The following is an 18842-nucleotide window of genomic DNA, read 5'->3' on the forward strand; positions in this document are numbered from 1 at the left end:
CAAATATTTTAGCAATGAAAATGACAGTTCCCTTCCATGGGCAAACAAAATAAGAAGTTATGTCAGTTCCCGTACAATGCCACAGCGAAGGTGACATATTTTTAATGCTGTGTTGAAATTTTCTTTACTTGTATTCCAGTAATACTGAAAGCATCAATTTAGGTTTGACGATCTATTGTGTTCAGTGCTGGAGGGTTTTGTTAGGGTGGTGATGGGAAAACCAAAGATTTGCGGGGAAAGAAGCTGAAGTGACACTTAATTTCCCCTGAAACCCGTGAGAACATGAATATGAACATTGAATATGTTCACAAGACTGACTGAGGCAGAGGCTCCTAGCAGATGAAGGCCAACCTGAGAGCCCAGGGAGCTGTGGCCATTGCCAGCTATGCTGGTACCTTGCATTTCTTATTGGAAACTCTAGTTTTCACCTGCTGGAAAGAGGTAAATGGGGGAAAAAAAAAATCCCCATTCCTGTACAGGACTTGCTCTTACACTCAAACGACCGTCACAAAATTGAGGCAATGAATTGCAGGTAGCTTGGTTTTAGTTTATTGAGACCTCATGCCAGCCAAAGGCTTTCTGTATGTTTGCTTTAATTACCATGGATCCCTAAAGAGGGTAACAGTTTATGCAGATTTCCTACAATGCCTGACTCCTCTCCTTTCACCGTGCCTCAGGTACCTGAACTTTGTATTCCCCACAGGAAAGTGGAAACAACCATAGAGACTTCTGCTGCAAAACTCATTGAGATCTACTGGTAAAACACCAGTAGAAACACATTGCCACTTCCATATGCTGGGATTTTTTTTCCCACAGCTCTCAGACAGTCACCAGCAACCACAGTTGCACTTGCCTGCCTGGAACAGGCCAACCATTTTCTCTTTAATACCGGCTGGCTTCAGTGCCCAAGTGAAAAGGGTGAAAAGGGAGATCTAATTCATGGACATCACTACTTACTTTTAAGCGATTTTTCACCCAAGAACATCACGCTGGTTTCTGCACTGTCTTGGTGTAAATCCTGCTTCCTGGGACTATCGTTGCACCTCGCCCATCCAACTCAACAGGTATATTTTCATGCCCTCTAGCAACAGATACTCTGTGGAGGAGACAGCGTCTGCCAAGTGCGGTTTAATACTAATTAATGCAGGCTCCTCACCATTTTCTCCTCCAACTCAAAACAACAGCACACCAATCACACATCTTTTTCACCGGCACATCGTCTGACTGCAAGATCAAAATATCCCACTGAGATCTAGCAGCATGGCCCTTTGCTGCAGCACAAACAGAATTCAGCTGCTTGCCTCTCAGACAGGTGCAACATCTGGGGACCCACCTGACATTGACTTAAACCCTTGTTAGTGCATTTTGCAGCAGAGAGCATGGCTAGTGTGTGTGACAGTGGGAAAGCAGCACCTGGTTTGGGGAAAAGGAGGACAGTTTTGAAGAGGTAGAGGTTGCCCAAGATGTGCCCACTCAATATAGGGAAAGCCACTTGGGAAGAAACACTGGAAAGATCAGGAGGCCTGTCTGCTGGCTTGCTGGTGGGATGGAGTGAGAACAGGGATGTAACGCTCCCCCTTGCAGGAGGCCAGCACCCCAATAGCAAGGGAGGGAAGACTACTCCTTTTTTTGTGAGGGGAAAGCAGGGTGGCCACAGCACACGTGGTAGGCCAGATCTTCACCAAAATGCCAGGATGAAATCACAACTTTTATCTGAGATATTTAGACCTGCTGGTACCAAACCTCACATTACTCATCGAGAGCTCCACCTCGTCCTCCCTTTGGGTACTGCTGACATTGTGAAATCTTTTCCTCACCACAATTCTTTCCACATAGTATTTTCTGTGCCAGCAGTGAAGTCTGGTCTGCTCTGGGTGGCCAGGAAATCTGCAGAGCACCATCCTTCTAGTGCTTTCAGCTAAACGTATGATGGCTTGCAAGAAACTGAGAGTTAAAACTGATCAATGATCCAAAGAGTTTAGGATCTATGCCAAAGAATCCCCTAAAAAAAAAATCACAGTTGGGTGCTAACTAGAGCTGTCTAGCCTGTCTAGCTTTTTCTATCTTATATCCCACTGTCTTCACCCACCCACAGCTTTAAAGATTGCCTCTGTTTCTCCTAGAGCTTTCTCAAAGTGTTTGTGAGCTACCCAATCCAAATTTGGGTTAAATTTCTGTAAAGGTGTTCAGATATAGGGCTTGGGTTATGTTCATACCTCAAAACTGCCAGATAATTAGCTCGCGTGTGTGGGGTTAGCAAGTGAGTTACAGACTCACTTGTACATTTGCATCACGATGGATTTTCTCTAATTGTCTCTTTTTCTGAATTCTAACAGTTGTGAGCCATTGCAGGCATGAATTTATATAGCCAGAAAGGTTAAATATAAATATATCAATCTATTGGCCACCAAGAGAGACTAGCATATGAAGAGAGAGGCCAGGGAGGTTCAGAGTTAAGTAATATTTCTATTTCAAGTGGACAAACACGTAATGCTACCTACAAGGCTTGCTGATAAGAATGTGCAGACACTTGGGTTAGCGCTGGAGCCAGAAACGTTACACCAGATCTGACGGGGAGTGGCGGTGCACTGCTGCGGCTGCTCTACCTTCAGCATCGAGCAGCACTGCGGCTGCACAGCGCAGCTCAGCAGCTTCCCAGGGCTGGCAGTGTAACCACTTGCCATCCCCCGAGCTTTTTTCTGTGTTGTAGAACACACTGGTCCACCTTTTCAAAAAGAGCTCCCTGTTAAAAAAAAATCTCTAAGGTGTGACCCTGCAGACCTGTACTGTCTTCACAGGAACATCCACAGCAACTTACGGATTTCCACTGACTTTCATCTTTGCTTGGGCCAAGTCATCTACAAACACGATGACAATGACAACAAAGGCTTGCTATTTCTGAGGTTGCTGGTGGCCAGGATGAGTGGCTGCTGGCAGCACGCTGTCCCCTGTGCCTGCTGTCGAGGTTGGCTGAAGGGACACTGGTCAGGGTATCTGCTTCAGCCATGAGAGGAACGGGGACACCCCTCAGTACAGCAGTTCCCTGGTGTTTCAGCCGAGGCACCCAAACCTCCCTCCAGCATAGGGAAACTGGGAGACAGTAGAAAGGGGTACTCCTGACATCCCCACACCCCTTCCTTTCCCCTGCTCGTTCCTTCCCTCACCGAATCCTCCCCCGGCCTTATCACATTCCCTCCATTCCTCTCATCGCCCTCTGAGCTTGCCTCTGAAACACTGAGCCTGCGCTGCTGCACCCCACCGGCTTCCAGATCCCCTTGCTCATACCTGTGGCATGGGGTTCCTGGCTGCTGCAATGACAGGGGTGGGGAAGCCCTGGCCTCCTACTTGTCTTCATCTCCCACAGCTCTGAAAAATATATATACATTCTCTATCCACCTCCGCTATGCACAGCACCACATAAAACCCCCTTCTTCTTGATGCTATCTATTTACCATAACTCAGTTTCCATAAACCCTCCTCCATTTATTCCTCACTGGAGCACTCTTATCTTATCTTGCAAACTTGAGTTGACATCAGGCAGTTTGGTGTTTATATGAAAAAAGGGTTTGGCTTTTAAAACAGTTCAGCAGCCACAAACAGAGCTAGATCTTCAGAACAGCTTAGCCTGCATTTTTGGGCACTAAAATGAGCAGCCAGCTCTTCCCAGAGGGCTTTCTGTAATGGTGTGCTTTGAAAACATGACTTTAAATATCCCTGAAACAATTAGATGTGGAGCCTTTGCTGAAAAATCAGACTTTAGCTCGGTGCCTCCCTGGCAGCCAAGCTTACCTGAAATCTGCTCTGCAGCCCTTTGCAGCCCTTCCCTTGTTTCCTGCTGCCTTCTCAGCCTGCATGAACACAGGTTATCGGGGCAAGGGTAAATCTGGCCCCCACCTACTGCTGATTTTGACAGGCTGGAACTTGACTGATTCAATTTGCAAACTTGAGACAATATTTATTTGTGTCTTTGCCTGTTCCTTCACATTAAAACTAACTCGGGAGCAAGCAAATTGTACTGTTGGACTGCAAATCACCACGATTCAAAGCTGGGTCATCTGGAGGTCAGTATTTGCTCTTACTCTCTTTTTTTTTTTGGTTAAGAACACTGGCAGGAACTCTGTGGAAGGCACCAAAGGAAGCTCTCCTTACACAAATCCACTAAAAATACATATGCCCATTATTTTTACCTGGCATGGAAATCTGTATGTCAGTTCAATCATATTGGCTTTCAATGAAGGATCATTGTGCAGTGACTGTTTTGGTGTACAACAGTTTGGTGACATCTGTCCTCCATCCTGTGAGTCGCAGAGCACCGCAGAGTCATGAAGTGATATATCACAAGCCTCCTGTTATTTCAGGATACGGAAATATCTCTCAAGTGCTGCATATAGACTACGGATTCATCATGAGCCAACCTGGAAATTTCAGTCTGAACAGCAGTCTTAAATTAGTAAGTGCAGGGAAGTCTGCGGTAAAACAGCAGACTGTCTCCATTCATCCCACACTAAACAAGCATACAAAGAGAAGCAGAGTTTTATAGATAAAAGCACAAGTAGCACTGCTAAGATAAAAGTCACAAAGGTCCTGGTCCCAACCCCTGAAAGTCCTTGGCAGTATTTCATTTTCTTTGGTGGGCTTAGATCACACCTGAACAGAGGGGATATGAACATATCACTGGCATTTCCTATCTGGACCTGGAAGAGCCCTGCTTTGGGGTTAGTTTGGAGGGGAAAAAATGTCTCCTGATGATGAACTTGCTTTTGTTACTTTGGACAGCCATGGTCACTTATTGTTCATAGAAACACACGTTTTAATACAGACTCACAACTTTAATGCCCAGGCAGCTTTACAAAGGAGAATGGTTTTACCTCCTTTTTTCAGGTAGAGGGATGAAAAGCACAGAGCACTGAACTGACGTGTTGAGGAAGCAGAGCCCCTCAATGCTGGTGTCAAATCTGAGCTCCTGTGCCCTTTCCAGTGCGTGAAGGGGGTGCCAGATGTGGGGCCAAGCAGCAGCATGCACCTGCTGCTGCACACAGTCATGTACGCAGACCATGGCGTAAGGTCCACAGTCACGTTACCAACTTCAGTTCACAAACAGTGGAGCCAGATATATCCTCCGGGATGTCCAGAGGAAATACACACCCAAAGAACTGGGTTGTACACAAATGAAAGAGCATTGATTTGGCTTCAGCAAGAGATTTTTTTAAATAGCAGGTTTGCAGAAACAGATGCTATTTGTAAAGTATGTCCTGGGGTTATCCAGACAGGTCCTTGACTACTGAACACTGTCTGTTCATCAAGAACAGTTGTTTTCAACATTTTTCAGCCTCGGAAGCCCCTGTATACTTTTCCAGTGGAGGTTAGGTCTCGTGCAGCGTATTTAAAGCTACTCACAGTCGGCCTGCTTTCCTCAGTTAATTCTCCCGAATACCAGAGCAGCCAGATCCACAGGAACTGGCAACCACTGCTCTAGGATAATCTTACAGTATCTTCCTTAGTGAGAGTCCATGTGGCAACTCTCAGTGGTCCTGTTGCATCCAGGGACAAGGCAGCTCCATCATTTCACTGGATGGGGCAAATCACCTCATTCCTGAACCCAGGCTCACGTACTGCATGCCAACAGTCCTTGGTTCCCAGTTTTTTTGTAGGAGGTGTACAACAATGTATACCCCCTCCAAGCGGAAAACAGTAAATTCTGTAATCAAACTGTGAAAGCATAATTATGAGTACGATTAAGGTGAAATATAGGTCTATTGAAGTTGGTGGGAGTTTTATTATTAACTAAAGTTTCACCTCTGTGTTTCGGGTGGATAGCTACCCTGTTCAAGCAAAGAAGCCATTATTTAATCAAAATGACATTTATAATGCAATGACACCATCATATTCAAACCTTCAAGACATGTTTACTTTAATCAGTTCTAATTAAACTGCTACACAAGAAAAATATTTAGTTCTACTGATGTGTGCACATATATTCAGGAGAAAGCAATGCAAATTGCGCAGGATGTCATCTAACCTTTCTGTTGCACTCCACCGAAACACATTTCTCTAAACTGAGAGCAAGCATTTCCAAACTAAAGCAATTGCAGCATTTACAACAATGCAGCATTTACAACAATGCAGCATTTGCAACAAGGTAAATGAGGCAGACATTGCCAAACCCTCGGCTCTGTTAATTGCAAGGTTTAAGCAGCACTTTCACAGCCTCTGGGATTCTCCAGGGATAAAAAGCAAAGAAACAAATAGGCTGCGGGATGCCCTGGATGCTCTCGCTCCCCAGCTCTGGCCCAGGACACGGTGTTGGCGTGTGCCCGGCAGATCCTACCCAGCCTGTCTGCCTCCCGGCAGCAGACCGAACGAGGGTGGAGGGTACCCGTTGTTCTGCACTGGGCTGAGTCGTGATGGGGATAGAGAAACAGGCCAAGCCCAGGCATGGCTGGAGATTTGCAGGGCTGCAAACACCTCAGAGGGTGGAAAGGGAGACCTGGGTCAACACCACCACTCTTCTGAGTTCCTCCTCTTCACCTTTTCACCTGATTTCAGGGTAGGAAACTCCCCAACCCTTCCCTCACGCCCTCTGATCTTTACTGTCATGGCCCCCTGGATTCCCAATCTCCTCGTGACAAAGCAGAGCATGAAAATATGCAGCACTTCCAGCATGCTCGGCCAGGGCTTTGCGGAGGGGAAGAGCTCCTGCTGCCATGCACCCAGCCCTGCTGCGCTATGCTGCCGTGCTGTGACCCTCGCCTTACCCTGCCCCATGGCTTTATTTTCAGGCCAGCGCATGCACACACAGATGTGAGGCTGGACACAGTGCCACTCACTCAGTGCCACTCACTCCTGTGGGATGGTCTTTGTGAAAGGACCTATGGGAGCAGGGACAAAGCTTGGCCGAGGTCTGGGGGTTGCTGTGAGCTGGACGGATAGCAGAGCCCAGGCTCACTGCTGGGCACAGGCTCACAGCCCCCAGGGAGGCCAGGAGCTGGCAGCAGGCACAGCTCCTCAAGGCAGAGACCTTCACACGTCTTCTGCTCCTGGGGCCGTGATGCCCTAAAACTCCCCATCCATCTGTTCTGGCGTTACCTGTGAGGCAGTGAGAGGAGGACAAGGCTGGCACTGAGGCAGCTCCCACAACAGCAGGGCTCTGGTAAGGGGTGCTGCCCACTGCTTGGCACGAAGCGGGGAGATGCCGGTAGATGAACTGGGACAGGAGAGTGCCCCAGTGCTCCTCACAATAACCCCATGGCACCTATCAGGACTGTCCCACAGAAAGACTGAGCTGAGGGCTGCTGAGCTGGAGGAGATGCTGCCCTCCATCACGAAGACAAATTAAAGGATCATAGAAAAAAAGGCAGCGCAGCAAAAGTGGGCTCTGCCCCCCACCCCTGGAGGAGGGCGATGGCCCCCGGCAGAGCCCCGGAGCAGAGTGCCCCTGGCCGTGACTTGGCCTTTATTGGGGCCACTGAAGCAGCCCCCTGGCATCCCCAGGACACCGAGGTCCCAACAGAAAAACAAGGCGCCTCTCTCTCTGACCCAGCTCAGCCTCCGCCCATCCTTCCTTCCTTCCTTCCCAAGGGGTTGCTGCTGCTCCTCAAGCACCTCTGCCACTTCTCCTGCCCCTCACCAGCTCCCCGTTATCACTCGCCTCCACTCCTCCACTTGCACCAGGCTGCCCCACCAGTGTGTGTGGCCCCAAGGTGCCCACCATTGCTCTGCTGCCCATCCCATCCCAAGCCAGGCACCCTTCTCTCCTGGCTGAGCCTCAGCGCCTGCCAACTCAGACACCCAACCCAAAACCACTGGCAGAGAGGGTGCAGGTGCGCTGGGGGGACGAAGAGCTGATGGGGACCCCTCTGTGCCCACATGCCAGCGGCCAGCCTGCAGCATCACAGGAGGAAAACAGAGGGTTTGGGTTGTGCCATGAGCCAGAAAGCAGCCAGCACAGCGCAGGGCAGCTCAGCCTGCCTTTGGAGGGTGTTGACGAGGTATGCCAGCTTGTCCCTTGGCTGGGAAAGGTACAGGAAAGCAGAGGGGGACTGTGCTGGCTCCAGAGAGTTAGAGAGCAGCGACCTGAGTTTAAGCACTTGTTGCAACAGCTTTTGAAGTCAAAGGTCCCTTCAGCCCAACTCAGTGAGCACAAAGGTGTTTCCATCGTGCACACAAGGAAGTGATGTGCATGGCAAGCCACTGGCCCTGGCTCCCTGGGGCAGAGTGCTGGGCAGCTGCTTCCCACCTGGCTCACCAGGGCTCCTTTCACAGCAGGAAGGAGCGGGGACCACGTACCTGCTCCCAGATCCAAAACACACCTGGCATTTGAGCCTTCTCTGCTCTGGAAAGGCTGGTGGACATACCAGCAAGCAGAACTGGGGCAGTAGGTGCTGAGCTGGGTGGCAGCTTTCTCCCTGCTCTGTGGTTAGGGAATCGCTCGGGACAGTGGCATCCATGAGAGAGGCAGAGAAGATGCAGAGTGGCTTTGCTTGTACAGACAGGCTTTGCTCCTTTTGAGTACTTAGTGCATTTATCAGATTCCCTGAGGAAGGAGCAAAAAGTGCAATGTATCTAGACTAAGACAAGTGTCTGGAGCAAACCACAAGATTCTCAGGGGTTAACACATTACTGCTAACAGACTCGAGAGCTGCTTGCTACCCCAGCAAGCTATTTTTTGCACTGTAAGGGCATTGCAGTAAAACAACTTCCTCTTCTGTGACCCCAAACCTTCACCTGGACAAGCTGTACACGTGCAGGCCACTGCCAAGTTAGCAGGAGAACCGTTTCATAGGAAACTGAAGTCTTCTGGAAGCTTCCATTTATAGGAACACAAATATCATGCATTTCCTCTTTGAACGGCCCCCCTCTTTTTTTTTTTTTTTGCCCTCGACCTGAGTTTTGTGTGAGGGGCTGCTGGCTGAGGCAGCACGGGCTCCCTCCTTGCCATGCATGCAGTCGCACTGCCCGGCACAGGGCTCTGCAAGGCACCAGCCCTGTGGCACCAGGGTACCCCCGGGGCAGCACTGCACACCCTCGTACAGGAGGTGCTGCCAGTTCTCGTGTAAATGAGATCAATACAGCACCGCTGGCATGGCTGATCGGGCAAAGGTAGCTAACACCTAAGACAAAGAGCAACCCCTTACAGTCACCCACTGGGGACAGGTCCAAGCCAGCCCTGATGGCTGCTGCACAGACCATCCTCTCCCTGTCCTTTCTCTGCTGATGGGGAGCCCCCCTGTAGCATGACATTATATCCTCCCTTTTTCCCAGGCTGTCACACAGATCCAATGTCCCTCTACCAGCTACGTCCCCAAACCTTGCTTGTACCAGAATGAAGGAAAACGCATTTGAGACATGGAGGTGATTGAATTGCACAGGGTCCTTTTGTGCCACACTGCAGGTGTACAAACCAAACCAGGAGGTAGCTGAGCAATCTGTCCAGATCCAGCTTTAACTGAGGAGTCAGGGAACAGGATGGAAAATAAGGTCTAATATATACATACGATGAAAGGTTGACAGTTATTTCATTGTGTGCTTCAGTGTGAAAACCACAGTGACAATGATACTGGAATGTGTTTTTCATCACCATGAATACTTCACACCAGGTGGAGGAACCTTTTACATGCATGAGAAATCCTGTGATCTGGGGGCTGCACAACATAAAGAAGATGGGTCCTGAAACTACTTAGAAAAATCCTGTTCTGCCAGACAAGCTGTGGCAGAAAAAGATGAAGTTATTTGCACAGGGGACTTGCCTAAAGCCAAACAACAGAGAAACACCTGTCCCAGCCAGGAGAGCTCACCCATGCAGAGCTGCACATGCCCAGGGCTCTGTCCTGCTACTGCATAATTTGGCTCTTGGGGAGTTTTTTGAAGCAAGGCTCACATTTGACAGGCATCCTCCTTTGCAGCTGCGGAGCACCTCAATGGACGCTGCAGCAATCACTTTTATGGAAGATTTGGGGGTGATTTCAACCCCTGTAGTGCACAGTAGTAACTGGGGCATGGAGGAACAGCACAATGGCCCGCATAGTTTTAGGAGTAACCACTAAACGTACCTCCCTTGCTTTCCAGGTGCCTAACTTGGGAAATGCACTATAAACAGACCTTGCCACACACCCTCACCCACCCTCCTTGGTGCAAAGGCTGAGCAGCTCCCTGCAAGCTCGTGCCTGGCTTCTCTGCAGTAGGGAAGTGCCCTTTGCTCTGAAGTTGCTTCCCACCAGCCCCAAGTCTCACAAAGGTGACAAGAAAGATAGGATGCAGCTGTATGCCCGGGGGATCCAGAGTCATAACAGCTTTCCACACTCAAGGACTTCTTTGGGTGGAGAGTTTTCTTATAGTTGAGGAAATTGATGCATCCATCAGAAATGAAGCTGATGCTGACTAAGAGGTTTTTCCTCTTCCTGTTACATCCTCTGCAGCTCAAGAGGGAATTTCCTGCCTGGTTGCAATTCAGAGAATCCATTCCACACTCTCAGTACACGGGTGAATGGGAAGGAGCCCTGGTACAAAGACTGGCAGCCACAGGGAAAGGGCAGATGTAGCATGTGCCAAAAACCACAGCATCCTTATGGGGCACCTGGTAACGTGGCCCCAGTCCTCAGACCAGGCTGTCCCCATGGCTGACGCAGGTCCATTTCCCTGCCCAGCTGGTTCCTCCCCATCCTTGTGCTCTGCCCCCAGCACAGCAACGTACAGCTCGGCCCCGGCACCACACACTCCCCTCACTAACAGGCTGGACTTTAAAGAAAAGGAGCCAGACTGTCTCAAAACTCCCAATTAAATGGTGAGACCTGGCAATACTCTTGCTGCCAGACAAGAGACGAAGCTGCAGGAGAGAAGCATCCTTCCTTTATCACTTGGACTACAGCAACAACTGGGCTCAATGCATTTCTGTACAGAGGGGATATGACCTTTCCCATGCTGGGGGTGTTCACAAGGTTTAGACAAAAGCACATTAATAATCAGTTGCCCTTTTCTGCACTTTCTTCAAGTTTGGACACCAAAACCAGGTACCACTTTGGTTTCTTGTGGGCTGTTTCTGATGACGGCTGGAATCAGTGGTGTCCACCCTTTGGAAGGTTTCACTGCTGTTAATAATACAACCACAAAATGGTAAAATCTCCCTTCAGGTAGATGCATTTATACTGGAATAAAAGTCCTAAGCATGCTATAGCTTTTTCCTGATCCAGTGCTAACCTATTCTTGTGTAAAACATTTTGATGCTAATATAGCCAACAAACCTGAGTTGAAAAAATAAATAAACCACAGTCATGCTACTAAAACTTTTCAAGTGTAGACAAAAATAACCACATACAATGCCTAACGACAGCTTCGTGGGGCCCTCTAGACTCCAAACACTGTCACATATTGTGTTAACACAGGGCACTTCCAATATTAATTATCAGTTTCATACACACAAACACACCCTCTTGTGAGAGTACCTAGAGCATTAAATTCTTGCACTCATTGCCAGCCGTTTTCATTCCATGTTTGCCCTAGCCCAGGGCTGGAGCACTTGGCTTGTGCACATTCCAAGGGATGTTTTATTCTTGTTCAAAAAGCTTACTGTCACTGGGTTCTTTTATTTATTATATTTTGGTAAAACAGTCATTTCTGTTGGCCCCAAGCATTTGTTGAACACAAGGGGGTAAACTGCGCTTGGAAACGGCCAGCTTGAGACTCTCCTTAGGAACCTAGTTTTCTGACAGCACCCAATCTTTTGCTGACTACAAATTAGATGAAATTCAGAGCACTTTGAGTTGCAGCTATATATAACCATCAGCACAGTAGCTTTTTTTTCCTTCTGCAAACTAGTTATTTAAAAAAAATAAGCCTCAGGGTAGTATAGGAGTGTGTTCAGCAGTGTACAAAACAATGGAGCTTAATGGCAGAAAGAAAGGAGCGTGCAATGGTGTATGTGCAGCAGAGCTGGAGGTGAGAGGGTAATACTTTGTCCCCAGAATTCCTCTGGCTGCTACCAGTGCTACTGAATTCATGCTAAGGCAACTGTAAATTACCCTTCTGCTGCTCTAATAATTTAAGTCTGCCCACCGCAGCTGGGAGCTGAGACGGTGAGCCCATGCTGGTGGCATGGGTAGAGCATGGCAGCACGTTGCGCACCAAGCACACAGCAATAACCACAGCGGTGCACACCCCGCCAGCCTGAGACTGTCTCAGTGCAAGAAATACGGACCTCCTTCCCTGAGGGAATTTATGGCTTTCCTTCTCACCAGCCCTGGGCACAACCCTCTTCGGCTTTCCCAGAAAAACAGGAGCAGGCACTGGGTGCATGACGAGTGCTGCAAGGAAATTGGGTGCAGCCCACAAACACTCTATCCCACTGCAGTGGGAAGCAAGGGGGGAGCGGTGTAACGAATCTCCCAGCCTGGGGAGGAGGGATGCCTTCTGTTGCATGACATGAGTTTGGGAGCAATAAAATAATAACTAAATACAAAAGCAATGTGGTGGGGAAAAGGGGCCAGTTAAACACCCTGTCTTTAAATTGCGACTGATGCCAATTGGCAAACTCCAGTGACTGCTACAGCAAAAAGTCAATTCACTTCTGTTGATGTCTGGCCCGTGGCGTTTGTTGCAGAGCCACAGGAGGACTGGCACCTGGGGGAGCAGAGCGAGGGGGCAGCTGGACTGGATCTCCCCTGACAGCTCCCCTCCCTCCTGGCTTTCTCACAGCACTTGTAGCGGGGCTGCAGCACCCACTGGGTCTCTGTCGTCTCCTCCGGGCCGCTGATCTTGTGGACAGCTGAAGTCCATAGAATTAGGCTGGTTTAACCGGTGGAGCAGCACATTCTCTCCTGACAGTGCTCGAGTCAGCAGAAGTCTGGATAGGAGAGTAATGCAGGGACTGGTGCTCTCTTAGCAAGCAGAGATCCCATACAGGTTATGGGGCTGTTGGTTACAGGGAGCTTGTGTCACTTAAACTTAGCCTAGGAGTCATTTCCCACGCGTTTCCCAAGGTGGCACTCCAGTGAGCACAGCCATGCCCAGGGCATGCCAGAGGTCTTCGTGCCTGGCCTGTGTGTTTGGGGTTCACTCCAGTGGGGTGACACCACAAACCTGCCCACGGGAGCTTGCATTTGGGACTGTCCTGCCACTTCCCCCCTCACCGGTGCCTCTTACGCATAGCCTGCAGCCCCAGCTACAACCAAGGCAGAGCTTTCCACTACGAACACATAACATGCGATTTAAATAGAGGAAGAAAAAAGCTGAAAAGAAAAAACCCCACCAAACCCACTCTACTCTCTCTCCTCCCAGCCCAAAACATTCCGGCCTTTCCTTTCCTGCCACTTGAGAGGGGGGTTTATTGACATTATGCAAGCGCTGAAACGTTTTTCTTTTTCTTCTCTCCCGTCCCTTTTTTCCTCTCTCCCCCTCCCTCCTCCGGGGGTTGCAAAGGTAGTTCAAACCCCTCCAGTCATCTCGGCTTATCAGCCAAAGGAGATGCATTCCTCTGGGCTGCTCCCTTTATAAGTCACTGCTGGCCGGGCGCCCGCTCGCCGCTCCGCAGCCTCCGCGCCGGCAGCGCTGCCCGCTGCCCCCGCCGCCCCGCCATGCCCTAGCCCGGGCGCCGCTCGCCCGCCGGGGGACGCGCAGCAGCCCGGGGAGGGCCGGCGGCGATGGCACCCCCGTCCCCCGCCCGCCCCTGAGGGCGGCTGCCGCCGGGATGTTCAGCTGGCACCGGAGCGTCACGCTGGGAGCGCCCTGGAGGAGAGGTGAGTCCGCCGCCGCCGCCCCCCCCGGGGCTGCCCCGGCCCGCCCGGAGCCAGCCGGCAGCTGCCGGCACACCTCCCCAGACCCGCTCCTCCGCCACCCCCTTCCTTCCCGTCCGCGGCCGCGCAGACGGTACTTAGGACAAGCCCAGCGCGGCCTGCCCCGCTCCCGGGTCCCGCCGGACGGGCTGCCCGCACCGCACCGCACGGCTGCCGCCCTGGTCCCGGCCCCAGCCCCATGCTGCGCTCCCTGCTCTCCGGCTGCCTCTGCCCCCACGCAGGTAAGGCTGCAGTGAGCCCCTCCTCGCTTAAGCCTCCGGCCGGTCAGCTCCTGCCCCGGGGCCGGCGGCGGGAAGGATCGCGTTCTAGGAACCGATTTGTTTTCCTTTTACAACGGATTTATTTTGCATTTGTAAGCGTGGAAAGGCTCGGGAGAGGACAGCAGGAGAGGCGAGAGTGCTGGCTCCGGGCGGTCTGTGCGTGAAGGAGGGCGAGCTGCCCAGGGTGGGAGCAGGAAGGGGGAACCCGGGGGACCGGCATCCGAGCGGCTGTGCGCACGTGTCCCGCCGGTATCGCTCGGGTTTTGCGCTAACGTGAGGCGGATCAGGTCTGCCCTCAGCCTGTCACTGCACCGGCAATGGGTATCGGATCGCTTTCTAGGCTGGTACAGCCCCATCCAACAGGCATTATCCCGAGTTTGAGAGGTTTTATCTGCTCCCTCCTGTTCTGTGCGGGGAAGGCAGCTATGGTCCTGCAGCAGATCACTTGTAACTTCGTAAGTCTGTTGTCAAAACAAATGATGTGGTCTCAGACCGCCTTTTTCAGGCGCAATGGCTCTGGTATGTTTTATTCCTTAGCCAGTACTGCAGGCTTTGAGATCGCAAGCCCCGGGTGGCAGAATACCCTTAGCATCCCTGTTTACCCGTCAGCTTGGCTTGTGCCAGCTGTAAATCAGATCTGCAGTTCCTGTCTCCGTTAACATCGCTGCACTGAGTTGGTTTGCTTGGCATGGAGGTGGCTACAGACAGGGCTTGCCAGAGTCTAAGCGTAGCGTGCTGTGCGACAGCAGGGTGGTAAAGATGTTGCAAAACACTGTGTTGGAGTGGTTATGTCTCCTCGGGTCCTGACTTCCCACCTGTATGCTCAACTCCTGCCTCCTTGGACTGCTGTAGTGCAGGCAGCTCCTGCAGAGTCACCAGAGCTGCCACATTCATGGGCATCTGCTCAGGCACTCACTGCCGGGCTTGTGCTTCCCAGCTCTTCTGCTCTGGGGCAGCTACTCAGAGCTCAGTGCGAGCTGGAGCCTCTCTGAGGTGTCCTAGCAGGTAACTGCCAGGCACTGCACTAGCAAGGGCTGCTGAAGCACATTTCTCTGCCTGGGTTTGGTCTGGAGACTGCATTTCACCCAAAGACACGAAGGCCCCTACAGCAGTGCTGCTGCAAGAGCACTCCAGCATCACCACAAGATGTGGAGAGTGTTTGAAGAGATGCCATTTTACTCTATGGTGGAAACCGCTCTTTTTTTTTCCCCTGGATGCAATTTGACCATGAACTTGTTTCCCCCAAGCTATATAGTGGAAGCCTGATGGCAGGGTTAGGAGAGGAAAGGAAGCTTGCTCTTCCACATGGAAGTGTCCCTCATCACCCCAGACACTGCAGTACTGTTGTAGGGGTAGGTGGAAGATTTGGTGGGGGAACAGACATCACACAGAGCACTGAGGGATCAAAAAGACATTCAGCTAGAATTTCTCCAAATAAGAAACGGGGACACCACTCCCTAGTCACCTTGGCTGGAAAAGGGCACCAAATATTATGTGTCCTGGTTTGGACCCAACCTCTACTCAGAGCCAAGAATATGCGGTTTCTTGTGAGCTTTGTGGCAGGGACTTTAAAGTTGCATCTCTGAATGCAGCTTAAGATACAGAATATAAACTAAACAAGACTTTTAAATTTGTTTTAGAGTGTCAGCTCAATAACAGGGGTGTAGGCTGGATCTTCCCCCCCTCCTTGGGGGGGCTGTTAAAGCAGAAGCATCAGGGTTGCAGGACCTCCTACATCAGCAAGTTCAGTTTACTGCAGCTACAGAGCCCTGCATCACCACCTCCTCATCATCTCACCAAGGTCCTTGGGTGGCCCCATGAAGAGCAACAAACCAAAAAATTGTCACCACTCTCTTTGCAACCATAAAAGATTTCAGACATACCGAAGAGTAAGATTACACCTGCTCACTGCTCCCTCGTTTGAGCAGAAGCAGTTCTCTGGGGTTTTGCCTAGGGACAGCAATGACTGCACATGAAGAATAGGTTAACAGTGACCTTTCTGATACATTTATGAGTTCCTTTGGCTTCAGTTGAAGCACCGGGGTCTTAATGGCTTTGGTCTGTGGGGCTATTGAACAGTTGTTTATCCAAGCTTATTATAGGCAATAAAACCTGAATTACTACATACCTGTCATCCCTGGGGGGCAAGTTCCATCCTTGCAGAGGGCCTCCTGTCTCCTAGTTCATTTCTGGCTGAACACTCCTTTGCAATATGAGGCAGGCCTGCAAATCAGATGTGCAAGGAAAGATCTAAATTAGATGGGTTTTGCTAAGGTGTGGTATATTTGTTTCCATTGTTTTCATTTTCTGCTTAGACATATTAGCGAGCTGTGTGCCAAATAATCTTTTGCTATTATACAGGGCTGCTCATGAAAGCACCATTTCCTTTATTTAAGGTTTTGAACCTTTCTCCTGAAGGAGCACATGGGAATTTCCAAGGAGAAGGATTTGCAGGTCTTTAGTAAGAGCTGCCATGTCCCTGAAAAAGTCACACAAATAAGCACCATAGGTGACTGCAGGAGCTGAGCCTCCCCCTGACGCCAGGAGTTGTTAGGTTGCATATGTTGCAGAGTAGGGAGGACCTGGGCACAGATCCTTGTGCACCAAAATTATCCTTGGCCTGGTTTTCCCACTGGGCTATATATAAAAAAAAGTAAGTTGCAGCGTAAATACAGTCATGAGTGGGAGAGGCTCTTTAGCTGGTGTTATGTGCATGGTCAGGTGTTGGTCTAAAAATTGGTGACTGCCAGCCTACACGAGTAACTCTGATAAACCAGGTGGTCTGCAGGGACCTGCTGTGCCCTGGGTCTTTCTGCCAGAGGTCACTAATCTATCAGACCTGTCACTCTGTTTCAAAAACTTCACAGGTCACTTGGAATGAATAGAAGCAAGCTGTAAAAATGTCAAGTGGCCTCTCTACTTGGAAATCCATTTCCTCTTTAGTTCACCCAACTATATCCATCAGTAAACAATCAATCTCCCTCTCATTCCTCCTCAAATGCCTGAAGAGCTATAATTATCTCCTCCTTTTTCTAAAACATATATTAAAGCAATAAATGCCTCTTCAGAGTCCTTGAACCCGGTTATCTTTCTCTCAGCATCTGTTTTATATAGATTTATCATTCCCAGCTGCAGCTATGGTGGATCTATAACATTTCTGGTCACATTATATTACCAAACTATCATCTGGAGGAACTTCACACACTTAACTAACAGCAAGACTGGAGAGCACCTTGGAGCCAAACAATCCAGGAACTTTGTGCTTTTCGTTCAAGGACTGTCCAAGATCTCAGCTTTGGCATGATTATTCCTTTGCATTCAACATTTCAAGCAAATCGAATTGTATATATACTCCCATGATATCCACATGCATTTCAGTTCCCCACTTGGATAAATTGAAATTTTGAGAATGGGGTCTATCACACAAATATTCAGTTAACACATGGGAGCGTGTTCTTCTGTGAGTGTGAATTTTTCAGTCACAATTCCAATTAAAAAAAAAAAAGTTTCTAAGACAGTGATTTTCAAGCCTTCACAAGTCTTTGCCATTGTGGATAGAGGTTGTAACTGGTGCACTGAAGACACAAGACCTTTCCAATAGGTACCCTTAGAAATTCTTAGGCTCACGATTGTCCTAATTGTTTAGGAGAAGCTCTTGCTCCGATTGGGCAGCCCAAGATACAGCAGCATGCTCACAGAGTAGCTTTGCTTGAAAGGCATTGGGAAGGCAGATTGTCTGCAGAAACTTGGTGCCAAACAGCACCCCTGCCATCGCCAGGACTGGGATCAGGTCTTCAACAGGCCTGTAAAGCACCAGGAAGCAGGGAGATCCTCACCCCATGGAAGGCCATGGCAAAGCTGGACTGTGGAGATAGATTTCCCTCCCAGAGGGTCAATTGGTGGTGGTTGCTGGGGGTTTTTTCTGGGTGGGGGTTGCTTGTTGGGTTTTTTTGGTTTGGGTTTTTTGGCAGCATAAGAGTAATCCAGTTCTTGTAAGTATTGGGGTCCTGTCCATGCAATGACTCCCTGTGCCCACGGGGCTATGCAAGGGGCAGCCACTGCCCAGCTGGGAAAGTAACAGCTCCTGCATGCTCTGCGTGGGGGCCAGCTGGTGGGCTCCTGCTGAGAAGGGGGTGTCAGCACAGCCCCACCACCCAGCCCAACCCCTCAGCACATATGGGGGAAGAGTCAGCAGCAAAAAATGCCTATTGTTTCAGAAAGGAAGTGACCCCTTTTCTCTTAAATGCTGGGAAATGGAGACCTCATCATTGGTGAGAAAAAAATGTCCCCTCTTTGCAGTGAAAGGGAAATGCCACCTGAGCTGTACTGCCAGCAGTGTTAGAGAATGTGTCACAGTGACAGGACTAAAGGGACACTTTTTTGTAAAGGAAGGAAGGACAAGGGAATGCAAGGACTGAATGGGAGAGGCAGCCTTTCATTTCTAGGTCAGGAGTCTGACTCCAGCTGACTAGTCACTGCTGCCTAATGATTCTTCAAAAGCTGCTGATCATCTCTTAGTTTGTTACTTGGAGGCCACAGCCCCATCACAGAACCTGTCCTACATGGAACAGGATTTAATCCTTGGCACAGCTGGAGCTAGAGAGGAGTTACTAGGCAGGCTGTGCAGGTCCTCTATGTGATACAGAAAAGCCTTTTCTGGGACTTCGCATATGCATCTTGTTCCTGTGCTCAGGGCTGAGCAGACTGGTAGGAATGATGGGGTTTGACTTTGGTCTTCCTTTGCAGGGCAGCTGTGCAAAATCCCTGCTACTCCAGCAACCCAAGTCATTGGTGATGC

General features: G+C 49.9%; 2 protein-coding genes across 8 annotated transcripts in view; one reads left to right on the forward strand and one right to left on the reverse strand.

Moving 5' to 3' along the window:
* HELLS (helicase, lymphoid specific) overlaps nucleotides 1-18842 on the reverse strand; it is a 71147-nt gene that overhangs the window by 35502 nt on the left and 16803 nt on the right. For all 4 annotated transcript variants that reach the window (XM_052798590.1, XM_052798588.1, XM_052798587.1 and 1 more), the window contains one exon: nucleotides 16173-16267. The gene's annotated coding sequence lies outside the window, so the exon portion shown is untranslated. The remainder of the gene's footprint in view (nucleotides 1-16172; nucleotides 16268-18842) is intronic.
* The window catches only part of LOC128146801 (uncharacterized), a 32622-nt gene continuing 27169 nt past the window's right edge, over nucleotides 13390-18842 (forward strand). Inside the window, exon 1 of one of the 4 annotated variants that reach the window (XM_052798592.1) lies at nucleotides 13390-13727. In XM_052798592.1, coding sequence (XP_052654552.1) covers nucleotides 13679-13727 — 49 coding nt within the window. In that variant the 5' untranslated portion in view covers nucleotides 13390-13678. Of the gene's footprint in view, nucleotides 13728-13863; nucleotides 14006-18842 lie in introns of those variants that run through there. The other 3 variants (XM_052798593.1, XM_052798596.1, XM_052798594.1) reach the window with 3 other exon arrangements.

The sequence above is a fragment of the Harpia harpyja genome, chromosome 10 (genome assembly GCF_026419915.1).
Source record: "Harpia harpyja isolate bHarHar1 chromosome 10, bHarHar1 primary haplotype, whole genome shotgun sequence".
NCBI classification, from domain to species: Eukaryota; Metazoa; Chordata; class Aves; order Accipitriformes; family Accipitridae; genus Harpia; species Harpia harpyja.